The sequence below is a fragment of the Gallinula chloropus genome, assembly GCF_964237585.1.
Source record: "Gallinula chloropus genome assembly, chromosome: 9".
NCBI classification, from domain to species: Eukaryota; Metazoa; Chordata; class Aves; order Gruiformes; family Rallidae; genus Gallinula; species Gallinula chloropus.
The window spans coordinates 16,438,110-16,453,010 of record NC_140094.1 but is presented as its reverse complement, the minus strand read 5'-3'; the positions used below and the strand labels follow the sequence as shown (position 1 = coordinate 16,453,010).

Sequence of the window (14,901 nt, the reverse complement as noted above, 5' to 3'; positions counted from 1 at the left end):
CCAACAGAATTCACCTGTCTAATGCCTCTGAGATTGTGGGATTATAAATAAATCTAAAGCCACGCCATCAGCATTGCAGTAGTACCTCTGTGGCATTTGTTAATAGTGTGGTAACTCAGATTCCGTGGACCTCATACTCCACTGGGTATCCTCTCGTCCCTTCTGACTCAAGCCAGTGAGACTGAGTGCCACAGGAAGCCCAAGATGTAAATCAAAACAGGACTGGAACTGTCATCTGCCTGTGGTGAAAAACTAAGCATTTTTCTCTGTTCCTCTAGCTTTCTAATAGTGAATTTTGGAGTAATAACACTAGTGACATCCTGTGTGACTCCATAGGAGGTAATCAGCCTGCTGTTGGGAGCAGGTTCTGCCTTCCTCTTAGCATTACACAGGGTATGAACATGTCTCTGTTCCCAGCAGCTGTATGTTACGGCTCTTCCTTGTCATCCTCAGGTTTCTGAGACAATAAAATTCTGCTCCTACAGCTTGTCAGCAGGAATAGCCATGCTCACTTTGAATGCCACATTTCCCAGGAGGCATGTTCTGATTTTTGCCTTAGGTGCTTTTTGCTTTGAGAAGGGTCACCTAGTTCATTCACATGTGTTAATAAACATCTCTGTGCCTTCACACTATGGTTTGCTGCAGCATCCTAATTCAAATGCAACAGTAAATACTGCAGCTCACCGAATCACTGAAGGGCTGGAGTTAGAAGGGACTTCTGGAGGCTGTCTTGCCCAAACCCCCTGTTCAAGCAGGGTAGCACAAAGCAGCTTCACAGGACCACAATCCATAAACACTGCAGTGTTAACCCAGAACTTCTCCAACCATAAGCCTGAGGGTCTGCATGAGGCTTGCAGGCATCGTGCTTTCTTAAAAACAAGGGTAAGACAAGTATGACGAGTGACTTTTTAACTCTAGATGCTCATTAAAATAGCTGTTATATGAAAACTGCTGATTTAATGCTTCCTGTTGTCTTACTATTTCTCTTTAGACAGCCTGCTGATCGCATTTGAGGCTTAAACAAAGCTATGCACCGAATTCCAGGTTTAGACATCTCCATGACTGTTTTAGATATTCACAAATCGTGAGCAGTTATTGCTTTGACAGATGCCCTGTTTTGCCAGTACCACTGTAATTTCAGGCTTCTAGATAAAGATTTGGTTGCCTTCCATGAGGTACTTACATTTTAGAATTACTGGCCTGAGACAGCATTTCCAGCATTACTGTCTGTGCAGCCTGCTTGCTTTCCCAGTACACAGTGTGTTGTAACAGCCTTTCTTTTCCTGCTGAACCAGGTGCTGTTGTTTCATGACCAGAATTATGGAATTCATTATGAATACACCATTCCTGTAAACTATACTGCTGAAAACAGAAGCGAGCCAGAAAAGCAACAGGATTCTTTGTACATCTGGACTCACAGCGGATGGGAAGGGTGCAGTGTGCAGTGTGGAGGAGGTAAGGCCGGTTTGGAACCTCGGTGGGACTTGCTGCAGACACCGGCCCTTAGAGAGGTGCCTGCAGAAGGCAGCGTTGCCAAAGCATGAAGGAAACTGGCCACGGGAATGGATGTTGCCATAATGAATTCGAATGAGAGCTCATTCTCACCAGCTCTCCCAGCTATCATCCACATCCCCACAGTTAATTTTCACCCAGCATTTTGGCAGGGACACCGCTTTGTCGGCTCATTACCGGAGCTGAAACTGCACCTGGATTAATGCTGCACGGATGGCTCCAGGCGCTGTGTGCAGCCCCATATCTCAAGCTTCCGGCACATTCTTGGAGCAGAGTTTTCACAGGCGTTCGGGCATGTTCACTGAAAGGCACTTCCTTCCCTGGGGATGAAATGGGGGGCAGCCCTGCTGTGACAACCCCTGGGAGATTGTGTCAGGCTCTCTTAATGCGGGGTGGACTTTCTGGGAGTGAGCACATTGCAAATCACACTTTTTTCCATGATCCTCAGGATGCGCTGAGACAGATCTGAAACCCTAAGGGAATCAGTGCCTGTGAAACCAGAGACTGGTCTGTCAGCCACTGCCCGTGGAATTTTCAGTGCTGGAAGAGGCAGGTTTTTCCCTGAGGAAAATGGATTATTTCCCTGCATTCTGGACAGCCTTTCTTTGCCAGCAGACCCGATTATTTATCATATTATATGACACAAAGAAAGAGTGCTCATCCTCATATTTGAAGGCTCACTGCCCTCAGTGTACTTCAATGATGGATTTATTTTTTTCTGTAAATAGAACTTACTTTTACTCAGGCTTTAAAACAGTAGATTTTAGAACCCTTTAACTCTTACGTGAGTAGGAAATTGATTTGTGGCTCTTTTTGATTTGTGTTGCAAGCCTGCCACATATTTCAGTCAGATCAGTTCCATGTAGTATCATGGATGGCAATTGATCTCTTGTATTTTTTTTGTCAGGTGCTTTTATTACTTATCCAAGCTGGAAAGAGCCTTTTCCCTCCCATAGAGACCTTTATACAATTTTTATTAACAGTCTTTGAGTTATTTCCTATTATCTGCTGATGAACAATCAGGGTTCAGAGGAAGATCGGGAAAACCAAAATAATTAGCAGTAAGGCAAAGGCACGTGGTGCAGGGATGACATTTTCCTTGTCACCTCTGGTCAGTGTCATGCCACGCTGTGCACAGCTTTCCTGATGTTGCACAGTGGAAGGCTCAAAGTTTAGTGAGAAACGCTGAGTACTCCTGAGATGTAGCCTTCTCGCAAGGTTCTTGTATATCTAGAGAACCAGAATATGAGAAATAATTCATTTTGGTGGCTTATTTTCATCTCTTTGTGATATAAGATCAAGCCCAGATTATAATTATTTTCAACTCCTTTTCAACATGGCTCTTCCTGAATGAAGAGCAGCAAGAGACAGCTGTCCTGTCATTATCAGTCTCTGAGGAGCGGATGGTTCTGTGGCTTCAGTTTACATGGATGAAGCATCTGTCCTAGGTGATTACAGGGCACAGCTCCATGTGGAGGAGGAACCAGAAATGAAAGCAAATTGTTTTCAAGATTGTTTTCACATTACACACTAGAAAGAGAAAGTCTGACATGTTGTGCAATTGACTGCTTCACAGTGATTCACAATGATTGGGAAAAGATTTGTAGCTTTTGGAGGGGGAAACCCCACAACAAACAACAACAATAACAATAACAGTACAAAGGTAAGACAGAAGAGGGAAGCTAGATTCTTGTAAAGGTGGTAGGTCTGTGTAGATTACATCTTGTAGAGATAGTAGGGAGCTCCTAGCTTTGGAATGGTTTTGTTCTTAGCCACTGGTTTCCTTTCTTAGAGTTGTTTTCTTATTGGCCTTGTAGGTGAACGGAAAACCATTGTGTCTTGTACTCGAATTATTAACAAGACCATGACACTGGTGAATGACAGTGACTGCCAGCGCGCGAACCGCCCGGAGCCCCAGGTCAGGAAATGTAACACACACCCCTGCCAGTCACGGTAAGGAGTTAAAAAATAATAAAACTCAATATCCTTTTCCTTCACAAATCACCCATTTCCAAAACCTCCATCTGGTGAACATGGTGAAACTGTCTAAAAGTACTGGAACGCATTGTTAGCCTTAGTAACCAGCTGTAATATTCATTTCCTTTTGTTGAGCAGGTCAGATTTTCATTACCTCAGAGTCCATTTAATTTGTGGCCAGCAAGACCAGATTCTATGCAAGCTGCCTCCATGCATTGTTTAGGGATGGCTTTTTTATCCCCATGGCTGCCTCCTGGGTGACAGAGCAACTGGCAGTATAAAGCTAAGCAAGAGTGTGGTGACTGCATATCTAACCTTTTCTTTTGTTTTTCTGAATCAGCACAGGGTAGGGTCTGATTAATTGTCAAACAAAAAGCCTGACAAACAACCCACAGCCTTCAAGCTACCACAGCTGACCTGCTGTGTTGAGTGTTTGATCTGTATTAGCACTGTTCAGACTGGGAGTCTCCAGGCAAGAAGCTTCTCTTCTTCATGTGAGGTTTGTGCAGTGCCTAGCAACACCTGCATAGTTTTGGAAACACACCTGAATCTTACTGAAGTCAAGAAATCATGATTAAACACTTTTTAGATGCTTTCCACAGTAAGGGTGCTTTTCTACATCAGTATGAGTAATTAGAGATTTAATACTAAGAAGTTCCAAAAATAATAAAAAGCTCTCTTTTTAATTTGGCAAGCACTTTTAGCTGAATGAATTTTGATCTGCATTGTATTAAAAAGAAGAGGTTTCTGGCCAAATTGACAAAACATAGAAGGGAAATCTATTTGTTCAGTTTGTTCTTGCTCTGCAGTAATGTTCAGTGTTGTGGAATAATGTAGACACTCCACTTTTAATAGCAATTAGAACATAAAATCAATTTAGGATAAAGCTCAACAATATTTAAAAAAGCATACTCAAAACAAGACATGCCAGGGAAGCACACCTATAAAGTTAATCCTGCTGGCAGGAATAATGGGGAAAATAAGGAACAACACACTTCCTTCTAATTAGACTTGCACTCTGATCAAAGTGCCCTGAAGCAGGGAAATCCAGTGTCAGGTAATCCATCAATGAGCCTACGCTGGTTCAGGTTTCACTTTCTGCCTGCACTGCCCATTATTGCTGCTGAACAGTGTTGTGGCCATACAGGTCTCAGTGGTACAGAAAGGTGTAGTGAGATATCCTATGTGCTTCTAACATGTTAAGTAGAGCTGAGCTTCTGATAACTTCAAGGAAAAAACTGCCATTTCCCTAAGGAAGTTTCCTGAATTCAGTGATTCTGGGACTTCTGTCATGCCATTTTCTCAGAAAGACAGAAACAAGAAGAATCTTCTTGTTTTTGTGCCCTGACATGAAATATCTCTTCTAGAGCTTTTTTGAAGCCTTTGTGAGGAGACTGCAGTGAGCTCAGGCAGGGGTATTCCAGGTGGTAGAGGTGAAGAAAAGAAATTTAGAATGTTCTGGAGGAAGTAGGAAGCTTCTGTCTCTACTAGCTGAGGGCAACTAAGGGAGGTCTTGGCCATCAGGTGTGTTAGAGCCATGAGAGCCAAGGTGCTGTTTCTCAATGGGATCTGTATGACCCTCAGCCCTTAGTGAAGACTCCTCTGTGTCACACACTTTCACCGTGACATTGCTGCCTGCCCAGGACAGTGACAGTGGGTTAAATCACACAGATCCTCCTGAGAAAAGTTCCTGTATCCAGACTGTGTTCTTTAGTGGATTCAGGTCCAGCCCTTAATGTTATTCCAAGGAATCTCTTCTGTATGGAATTATCAGGCAATTTCCAGCCACAATTTCACACAGCGTCCCCAGGAGCAATTAGCACTGGCACAATAACATTCTTACTGGTCTATTTTTTGTCAGAGCAATGACAGCCAACATTAAATGTGCTTAGTACCCGGAAAGGCCACAAAATCCTTGCTGATGATCTGATAGACCACACTCTCTCACTCCCTCCGTGTAGACTACACTTTCACACTTAACATGCTTCTGACTGGAAACATTTTCAGAAGCACATTCTCTGTGCCTCGGTAGAATTTAAATTTCCACTTGCTTTTGCCCACCCAGATATTAGAAATGCATGCTTAGCATATTCTCTGACCAAGAACATCTTAAAGAAACCATTCTCTTTCACCATGTCAATGCTTTTTTTATGAGTCCTGAATTTGTTTTAGGGTTTCAAGTAAAATTATTGTAGCATCTTGTTACAGCAAGGTCCTTTCTCGTTTCCACTCAGACCTAAGTCCTTTACCTGGGTGTAGAAGAAGGAACAATGCTTTCCTTTCTGTAATAAACCTGCTCTGCTTTGTGCATTTTGATCTACATTTACACCTTTACTCAACTTTTAAAAGAATCACCTTACAGAGAATTTATTGCTAGGGAAGGGTCCTATAGCCAGCAAAGGACTCAGTTGTAGGACGCTCAGTCACCACGTCTCTTTGGATGCCCTGTGTGACTTCATGTCACTATTCCACATGGTCCCTTCACTCCCTCTCTCAATCCAGGTGTAATCTGGATTGCAAACTCTTTGGGATGGTGTGAGAACATGTTGTGTAAATGGAGGAAGAGAAAGTGGCTATTGTTGTTGGGATTGTAATAAAGAGAAAAAAATAATAATCCACATTATATATACAAAATTATATGGAGGGGAAAAAAAGGGTATGATATTAATAACAGTGTCTTTCTTCCAGCACGATCCCAAAGTGCTTTGCAAATTATATATCCCTTTGAACTTCAGCCACCTTTGGGAGACCCAAATAACGTGGGGCAGGGGACAGTAGTTTCGTGAAGCCAAGGAGACGATTAGAGCTCTGCAACTGCAACCCAGCATCTGCAAAAAAAAAAACAAAGCAGGATTGAAAAAAGGATTGAATACACCGACATGTTTTGAAATTAAACGTCAGAGAAGAGAATTTTCTTTAGGGTTTTGTTGAAACTGGCAAAAATAAAAGAATCTTTCATTCTTTATTATTGTTACTCTTTCACCTTTTAAAAAAAAATGCCTCTTTTTCTTCCTATTTTATTTTTTATGTTCCTTGACCCTCTTTTTCCATTAAATTCTTTACAGCTTCCTTTCCTGTCCCAACTGCACCCTATTAGCACCTCTTTATTCTAATCCTTTGCCTAGCTCTTTAGATATTTTTTACAAAGCCCTCCTGTAACCAGATGGAATCTGGATTCTTGCATGCGGTGCGTATGGGTTGTTTCCAGCACACTGAACACCAACCCAAATATATAGGCAAACCCAGCACTCGTGTTGGCACGAGACTCAGAAATCACAGATCACATCAGCTGTTATTACTGAAAACACAGGTCGGCCAGTGGCCACACACTTCAACATGCATGGTTGGGTCTATGACTGTGAAACTGCTCCCCTCTAATTCAGGAAAAGAACCAAAAACACATGAAATTTCCCAACTGTTAGGATTGTAATGGCCTGTATGCAAACGCTGTGAATTCTCCTCCTCTTTGCTGTGATAGATTTTAATAGAGGCTGAGTTCTCTCAGGGACCTGTTGAATATGTGGTGTTCCTACACAGGCGCTTAACAGCAGCCTAAAAGCCAGAAATCCCTACCTTCATCCACAGAAGAACCACAGGAGACCTGAGCCCTTACTTTCAAATCCTAAACAGTGAAAATATCTCCTGAGTCCAAGGGTGGTTTTTTTCCACTACCAGCAGCATGCCTTAGAGTCCTTTCTCTAAAGTTGTTTTGCTCCACAGTCTCCTTCCCTCACTGCAAAGTTCTCCAGTGACCTTGTTGTTCATGTGGGTCAGGATCTTTTAATTCCAGCCTTAGTTATTTATTGTCATTTTCCAGCCATTTTTTCTTGCATCAGCTCTGTTCCTTTGCTTAGACAGTATTTTCACTCCCATATCTCTTTGCCTTGGGCTAAGTTCCCTATGGTACAGCAAGCCAATTTATCTCCTCCTCCCATCATTTTACTGAGCTAAATCCATTACTTCTTACTGAAGCAGAGACTCTGCATGAGTTCTTCATCACCTTGGTCACCTTCTCTACTAGTACTCTAATTTATGTTACTTAATTCATAATTTGAGTGCATAGGTGACCAGAAGTGCACGGAGAATCCCAGTCTCAGTCCAGTCTACCCCTTACCCAGTTGGATTCATACTCTCCTGTCATCACTGGAAGTAACTCCTGATACATGTTTTGCTTTTTTCCTGGCTGCATCATAATTACAGTCATTGTAGATGTTTCTCTCCTCTTGTTTTTCACCACATGAATCCTACTTTAACACAGAAATGCTTGTTATTAATCCCTAAGCACGCAACCTTACACTGGATGTGATTAATTTTCATCCTACCTCTGTTATTGCAGTACTCAAGGTTATTCAGTTCTTCCTGTATGACATCCTAATCCTCCATTGCATTGACAAGGCTTCTAGACTTTGTACTGACAGCATTTTCACCAGTTTTTCTGCAGTTTTCTTCTTTTTGTGCCAGGGTCATTAATGAACATGCTAAATTAGATCAAGTGCAAGATAATCTTTCCGGAAGTCCACTGGTAACTAATCTAAATTCCTTTTATAACTGATATTCCTTTACATCATTTGCTGTGGCAAGCTCCCATCTACCATATGATTCACATATTGATATCCATGTTTCCCAGCATATCACCAGTTTTTCCAGTGGAGCAAAAGGAGTTCTTTGCTGATAATCAAAGAGATTAAATCTACCACATTTCCTTTGTCTGGAAAAGCAGTTGTTTTAATCAAAGAAATGCAGTCGATGACTTTTGCCTGGAGGAAGCCTACATTCCATCCATTTACCACTATGCCCTTGATTAGCATTTCCCTCTAAATCTGCTCTGAAAACTGGCACGCTGATGAAGTTACATGGATCACTTTCTTTCTTTCTTCCTTTTCGCCTTTCACTTTTCCATCTGTGGACTGCAGTCCAACACAGTGATCTCCAAGAGCTCCCACACCACAGTGATGCCTCCTGGGTTAAAAATTAAGCCAGTTTTAAGAGTCAGCTGACTCCCCAGCTGGTTTGGCACCTCACTGACCTGCTCGAAAGGCTAGTGACTGCTCAAAGCATGGTGCCTCAGTGTGTGATGGTTGATAGCACCCATTGCTTTCATTCCTGGTCTGATTTAAGCTCATGGTATTTATCTATATCACCTTTTCTGTCTGAGAGTCCACCTCTCCCTTTAGACTCCACCATATGGCTGTGACATTGCCTTGCTCAACAGTCCCAGAGTACTGAAATCAGTCAGCAGCCCCGTTTCTGTTCTATTTGCACCATTTTAATTTTTGTTATCATCATGGGGAGCAGAATAACTTATAATTTATTTTGTGAGGTGGAATAGTAGAGTTTGGGGGGAGCAGTATGATGGAAACCCTTTGAGAATGTTAGAAATTACTTGCTGGGCTGCATGGAAATTATACTAAACTGGAGGGACATGCTGGGAGTGTCTGTTAACTGAAGGGATGGAGGAAGGCATTTAATGCTTCCAAATGGTTATATTCTTCCATTAATGCAGTTAGACTGTTTTGGAACCTGTGCAAATGTTTGTCATCCATAAGGTCCAACAGCAACGAGTTCAAAACCTTATCTGTGCTCTGTGCTAAGGAACATCTCCTTTGGTGTGCTTTGAGTTTGGTTACATGAAAAAAAGAAAAGAAGGAACAGCCATGGGGAGGGTTTCAAATCATTTTAGCTTGGAAATCTGGCATAAATAGTAATGTTAGCACTCTCTGATCCAAGGAGGCACCACGTAAGAGCTCATTTTGAAGTAGTTCCCAAACCTGGAGTTGGGATCTCTAGAATCAGTTTTGAGCTTAATGAATTTGCCAGGACTGTGCTGGACACTCAGCGAGACGCGGTGGCTGCCGGCGGCTGAGCAAGCGGGCGATGCTGCGCTCTGGTGGCTGCTCTTCAGGGAAACCATCCTGGGCTGCCGGTGGTAGGCAGCTGCAGCAGGTCTCTGGCAGGTCTTGCAGGAGTAGAAGCCAAATGCTGTAGAAGACAAAGCCTCAGACTCTTCCGGGCACCTTTGGGAGTGGGCAGCTGATGTCCTGTTGTGGGCACGTTTGGTTATCACCATCCACTAGAAGGAGACAAAATCATGTGCTTTCCAGGTTGTAGGCAGTTCATTGAGTACAGCAACAGGCAATCAGCAGTTAATTAGCTACTGAAAGACAAAAAGATATTTCCAAGTAAATCCAGCAACTTAATTTAATAAAGCATTTCTGGAAGAGAAGTAAGAGAAGGCTTGGGAACAGACAGAGACCAGAATCAGGAAGGCTTATTGGCTACTGGTAAATGCATTTACATCAAATAATTCAATATGACTAGCTAGAGCAGAATTTAATTTGGCATTAGTTTTCACATGGAGTCATGAGACAGATTTCTTAGCTTTGGTGTAAACACCCAGGCTGGCTTACATCATAGTTCTTCCCATTATAATGTTTGACTCAACAAAGTGAATGTTGAACATTGCCTTGTTTTAAAATGTTAAATGATCTGTGTTTCTTTGGTTTGAGGCTCCTCAGGCCAAGTGCAGGCTTTACCCACAAAGAGGGATTAGCAGGATAATCTAGCAAAATATTTAATTGTGAAATTCACTCTTACTGCTGCCTGCTGTAATGATCTTCATCTGTTTTCATCCTGTGGTGTGAGCTGAAGGGAGTTGCCCAATCAGAGATCCACCAGGCTTGGGTAACATATTGAGAGGGGGTCTTTTAGAGGGTTAGTGGGGCAGCTGCCAGCAAGAAGGACACCTACTCACCCCGATGCCATAATGAGTCCTCAGCAGCTGAGGGATTTGGGGGAGGGAGGAGGGACGCTGCAATGTTTTCCATTTAAAAAAGAAAAGTCTCCAAGGTGCATGTCAATTCTGAAACATTGTCCTATGGCTGATCTTACAATTGGTGGGAAGTAAAAAAAAAAAAAAAATAAAGCTGTCAGAATGGTAATCACTAAAGAAAAAAAAGAAACCTGTGTTAGTGAAAGTTGGCAAGTCTGTTAGCAGAATGACTACTGTACTGGAAAATTACTGAGCACTGTTTATAAAGGCAATCAGACAGGAATGTTAGTCTTGGAGTCCTACTTTCAACATCAGCAGCTGTATTATTCTACTAGATTCCTTGTACTTTCCCCCCCCCCCAAAAAAAAACCCAACCTTCTGTGACTGGGTGTGGCACAACCTGTTCCCAAAACTCAAGATTCACCTGACTGTTTTGACCCCAGCACAGCAGAGATATGGTGGAGAGCTTCAGAAGTGTGTAGGAAGAGAAAGACACATTAGCAGAGTGTGAGTATTTCATGGCAATCTTGATTCTGTTTGTAAACAGTGTTCTCTTGCTTCTGCATATTCAAGCTTGAATTCAGATTAATAGCTGTAAGCAAAACATACCTGCCTGTCACTTCCACATGGCTGATTCTCAGAGATTTCATCTAATTCTCCTTGCTAAAATAATCCAATACGTAAAATGGCCCTGTTGGACCTGGTGATCCTTATGGGTCCCATCCAACTCAGTATATTCTATGATTCTGTGAAATCCCAGCCCCACTGCAAGTTGGTCTGAGTTCTGCCTAACGTCAGCAGAGCCACAGTTTCACCCAGGTGCCTCAGAAAACTACGACTGACTTTGAGAGGTTTTTGCATCATGAACCAGTGTTAAAGATAACCAGTGCTAACTGGGCAAGGAGTTAGCCTCACCTATACATTAGTGCAACAATGTGTGCTAAACCAAACTGTATGCAATAAAATCTCTTAGATCCCTCAGGTTACGCTGCTTTAGATTAGCTTCTGTCACAAGTACTTCTTCAGACTAGCTGTGTCTTCTTCAATACAAATTTCCTCTGATACTTTATTCAGCAGTATTTAACTAGCTGTAGGTAAAAGCCAATTCCAAAAAAGTACCTGGTTTAATAAAACCAGGAAAATGTGCTGTTGGAAATATGTCTTTGGTCACATCCAGGCTGTTGTTGTGAAAGCTGGGACAGTAATCTCGTTAGGGAGAGAACAAAAGTAACTCCATCCCTGTAGATAGCGAGTGCATGTGCAAATATGTCATGGATGTTTAGGTAGTGGAACAGAACCAACTTGCTGGCACCGATCTTCTTCGAGACAGAAATAACCAGGTGAAATGCAGTGGGCAGCAATATTTACCCTAGAACATCAGTGGCTTTGTGTTATCCGAGGCTGCAGATCTCTGAAAAATGACCTCATGTCCTCTGATTGCACTCCCCCACCCCATCCTTCAGTCTTGACCCATTTTATCTTCATTGCATTTTTTCCTAAATCCTCAGCTACAAGTCTTGGTGTGCAGACATTCATCTCCTCTGGGTTCATGTACAGAGTGCTGTAGACAAATTTTTTTCTAGAAAATGTGGGAGTCTTAAACAAGTAGGTAGAGGGGATAATTCAAGGTTAATGACTAATCCAGACCATAGAAAGATCAAATGATGTACCGAACCTCCAAAAGATATTTCAAGTTTGCTCCAGGGGCCTGCCAGATGAGTGTTGCCAAAGCAGATTAGAAGAACTCCCAATTCCTCAGCAGAGATACTGAGAGGTCAGAGGTTGAGGAAGACTCAGAAGACCAAGATTTAAAACAGCCCTCTCAGATTGCATGTCCTGCCCATCCCAGCTTTTTAAGGCTATAGAAAAACATACGCTTCTGGGCATTCTTTAGCTAGACAGACAGTCACTGATTGGGTTTTTAAAATCTGTGCTTAAAAGCTCATCACTTTCTTCCTAAATCTAACCACCAGCAGGGATCATCTGGCTCTTGAATCTTCCATGGAGGTAAGATTGCAAAAAATAATACCATGGATAAAGCCATCCCTATGGCTGTGAGGAAGGTGAGGGTGTTTGTCACATAAATCAGTGCTTGTTGGAAAAATGAGAGGCTCTCCGGGGGCTCCAGCTCGAGCATTCACATGATCCAACAGAATATAGGTTATAACCTGGGAGGGAAAGACCAAACTGTAAAGCACTGTGGTGTCAAGCAATCCCTAAGATCAGTTTACAGGCTTAAAACATACCTGGGAGCCAGATGCTCTATGTGATATACACGAGCTCAGCGTACAACAGTTAATTGCCTTAGTTAATAATACAAAGCTAGCTTGATGTTTTGAGTTAGAGCACTGGAATTATTTTTTTACATTATCTTAAGAAAAATACTTAGAGTTTAAAAAAAAAAAGTCTTATTCTTAAACCAGGTGTGTTGCAAACATGCCATAGCAGTGTGGAGAGGAAAATCATCTGCTGTATAATTTAATAGTAACCTTAATGTGATACTATTTGTACATCACATCTTTCTTCCCTGTGTACATACTTGCAGGTAGTAATTATGCTGATACTTCACTGCACATTCCTTTACCAAATAGGAAGCTGGCAGGAATTTTCATATTTAATCACTTTATCCATAAATCCCTTTTCTTTCCCTTTTGGTTGTGAACGATGTTGTTTAAATGTAGTTACAGTGATTCTATCTCTTATAGGCATTAAAATAATGTCTTCTGCTGCCTGTGAAGGGAGCTTTGGGAGGACTGTGGGGGAAGACCAGGGCACTGTCAGTACTGCCCATAGCACTTGCATTTCTTGTTTGCCAGATCATTTTTACAAGCCTTTGAAAGAAGCAGAGATTTTACTGAGGGGATGAAGTTTTGTGATCAGAGTGATCATCCCTGGATGCCTTTGAAAACAGCCCGTGTTACTGATACTATTATTCAAGTGTCTCATCTGTCACTTGTGTCTCGGATGTGAATCTAAACCCACTGCTTTAAAATAGCTTTAATTTCTAAATATTCTTATTCCGAGAGAGCAGCAGTTGTCACAAGTAGGATGGAGTGGGCTGTGAGGTGTCAGAGATCCCTTACAGCATACTTCCACTTCATTTGTAACCATCAGGCTTGCACCAGGGCTGGATGTCATGGATCTCTAGCTGAAGCTGGCCGTACAGATGCCACTCTCACAGAAAAGCTGGAGATGGTGGTTTCAGCACAGGCACAGCTTCGTACTGATTCCCTGGGGTTTGGCTCATGCCCTGTGCAGGCACTCTCTTCATCATGATGTTGATTTGTTTTCTCTGTGCCAGTTTTCCAGTTACGCTCTGTCATATCTGTGCTAGAGCAGCACTAACTACAGACTGCTGAATGGGACATAAGAGCATAAGAAAAAACATTTTTAAAGGAATTGTCCTTCCTGAAAGGGAAGTTATAACCTGACTTCTTAAGGCATCTTGGAAATCATTGGCATGCTGCATGCTGCCCATCTTAAATGCAAGCTCACAGATTGCCTCAGTCAAGAATGTATTTTTATCTTTCTCCTTTGCTTTCAGCCCCTTTCCCTTTTTCCTTTGCCAGTAGCTGTAGATCACAGGGAGAGTACAGTGCTGAAGTGATATTAGTTCAGCAGAGCCTGTACAGAAACCATTCCCAGGCCTGTGACTCACATTCAGCTCATAAAGCAAAGTCACTCTTTCCCCCTCCATGCCCTTGCTCAGCAGTTCCTTCACCCAGAGAGCTGCCTCCACATTTGCTCTGACAGGGCAGAGCCCAGGCAATGTCAAGGGAGACTGGCTATTAATTGTCATGAAAACTGATTTCTGCACTTCAAAGCTATTTTTGTCAGTATTTCAGGCCTGGTATTTGATTACCCACATGGCATTTTCCCATTCAGCAAAATTCCAAGCCACAGAGATGGGCCACATCTACTGTCTAGAGCAACACGCCTGGTGTCTTGCCAGCTGGTTCAGCCAGCGGAAATTCAGAGATGTGTCAACCGCTTTAATGCACAGAAACATTTCAGCGGGGCCGTGTGCCACAAAGGACAGGTGGCCAGCCTGCCCCATCGCATCCTGCTCAAACCACATGGCTTCCACCTTCACTGTCAGTGCAGTCATGAGGGCTGTCACACCAGGTCATCAGGCATCTCATTTGGTAAATGAATTAATGACACTTGTACCAAGTGAAGATGTTTCTGCAAATTGTGCTGAACTGATTTTCTTTTGTTCAGGAACACAAAGATGGGAAACAGTTCTTTGATTCATTTAGGAGAAGTTACACAGCAGCTTCTAAAGAAATGGGGTTAATAACTTGGTACATATGGAGCTCTACCCAGGCTATTGGAGCCCTCTTCAAAGCAACATCATATTTCTGAGCAGACTTCTGGTTTTGGGAAGTCTTATTTGAGCCGCTTATCCTAACAGACAAGCCAGGATTGAATGACAAGTAAAAGATTCATAGTATAAGGGTACTAATCTAGACAATAGTCCTAAATAACAGGCTAGGAGGTCAGTTACCTGATGAGAAAGGCATGATGGCCTTCTGGTGCTCAGTGTGTACACAGTTATTGTTCCAGTCCTGCGCTTCAGCAGGAATGCCTGTAATTACAGAGAGCATCTTCCTCACTGACAGATTGCAGGAAGCATAAAGATT

General features: G+C 42.5%; 1 protein-coding gene across 1 annotated transcript in view; it reads left to right on the top strand.

The window, feature by feature from the left end:
• The window catches only part of ADAMTS17 (ADAM metallopeptidase with thrombospondin type 1 motif 17), a gene marked incomplete at both ends in the record, with an annotated part of 181,627 nt that overhangs the window by 140,998 nt on the left and 25,728 nt on the right, over positions 1-14,901 (top strand). The window contains 2 exons of the mRNA XM_084268070.1: positions 1,296-1,455; positions 3,330-3,465. Of these exons, the coding sequence (XP_084124196.1) occupies positions 1,296-1,455; positions 3,330-3,465 (296 nt within the window). The remainder of the gene's footprint in view (positions 1-1,295; positions 1,456-3,329; positions 3,466-14,901) is intronic.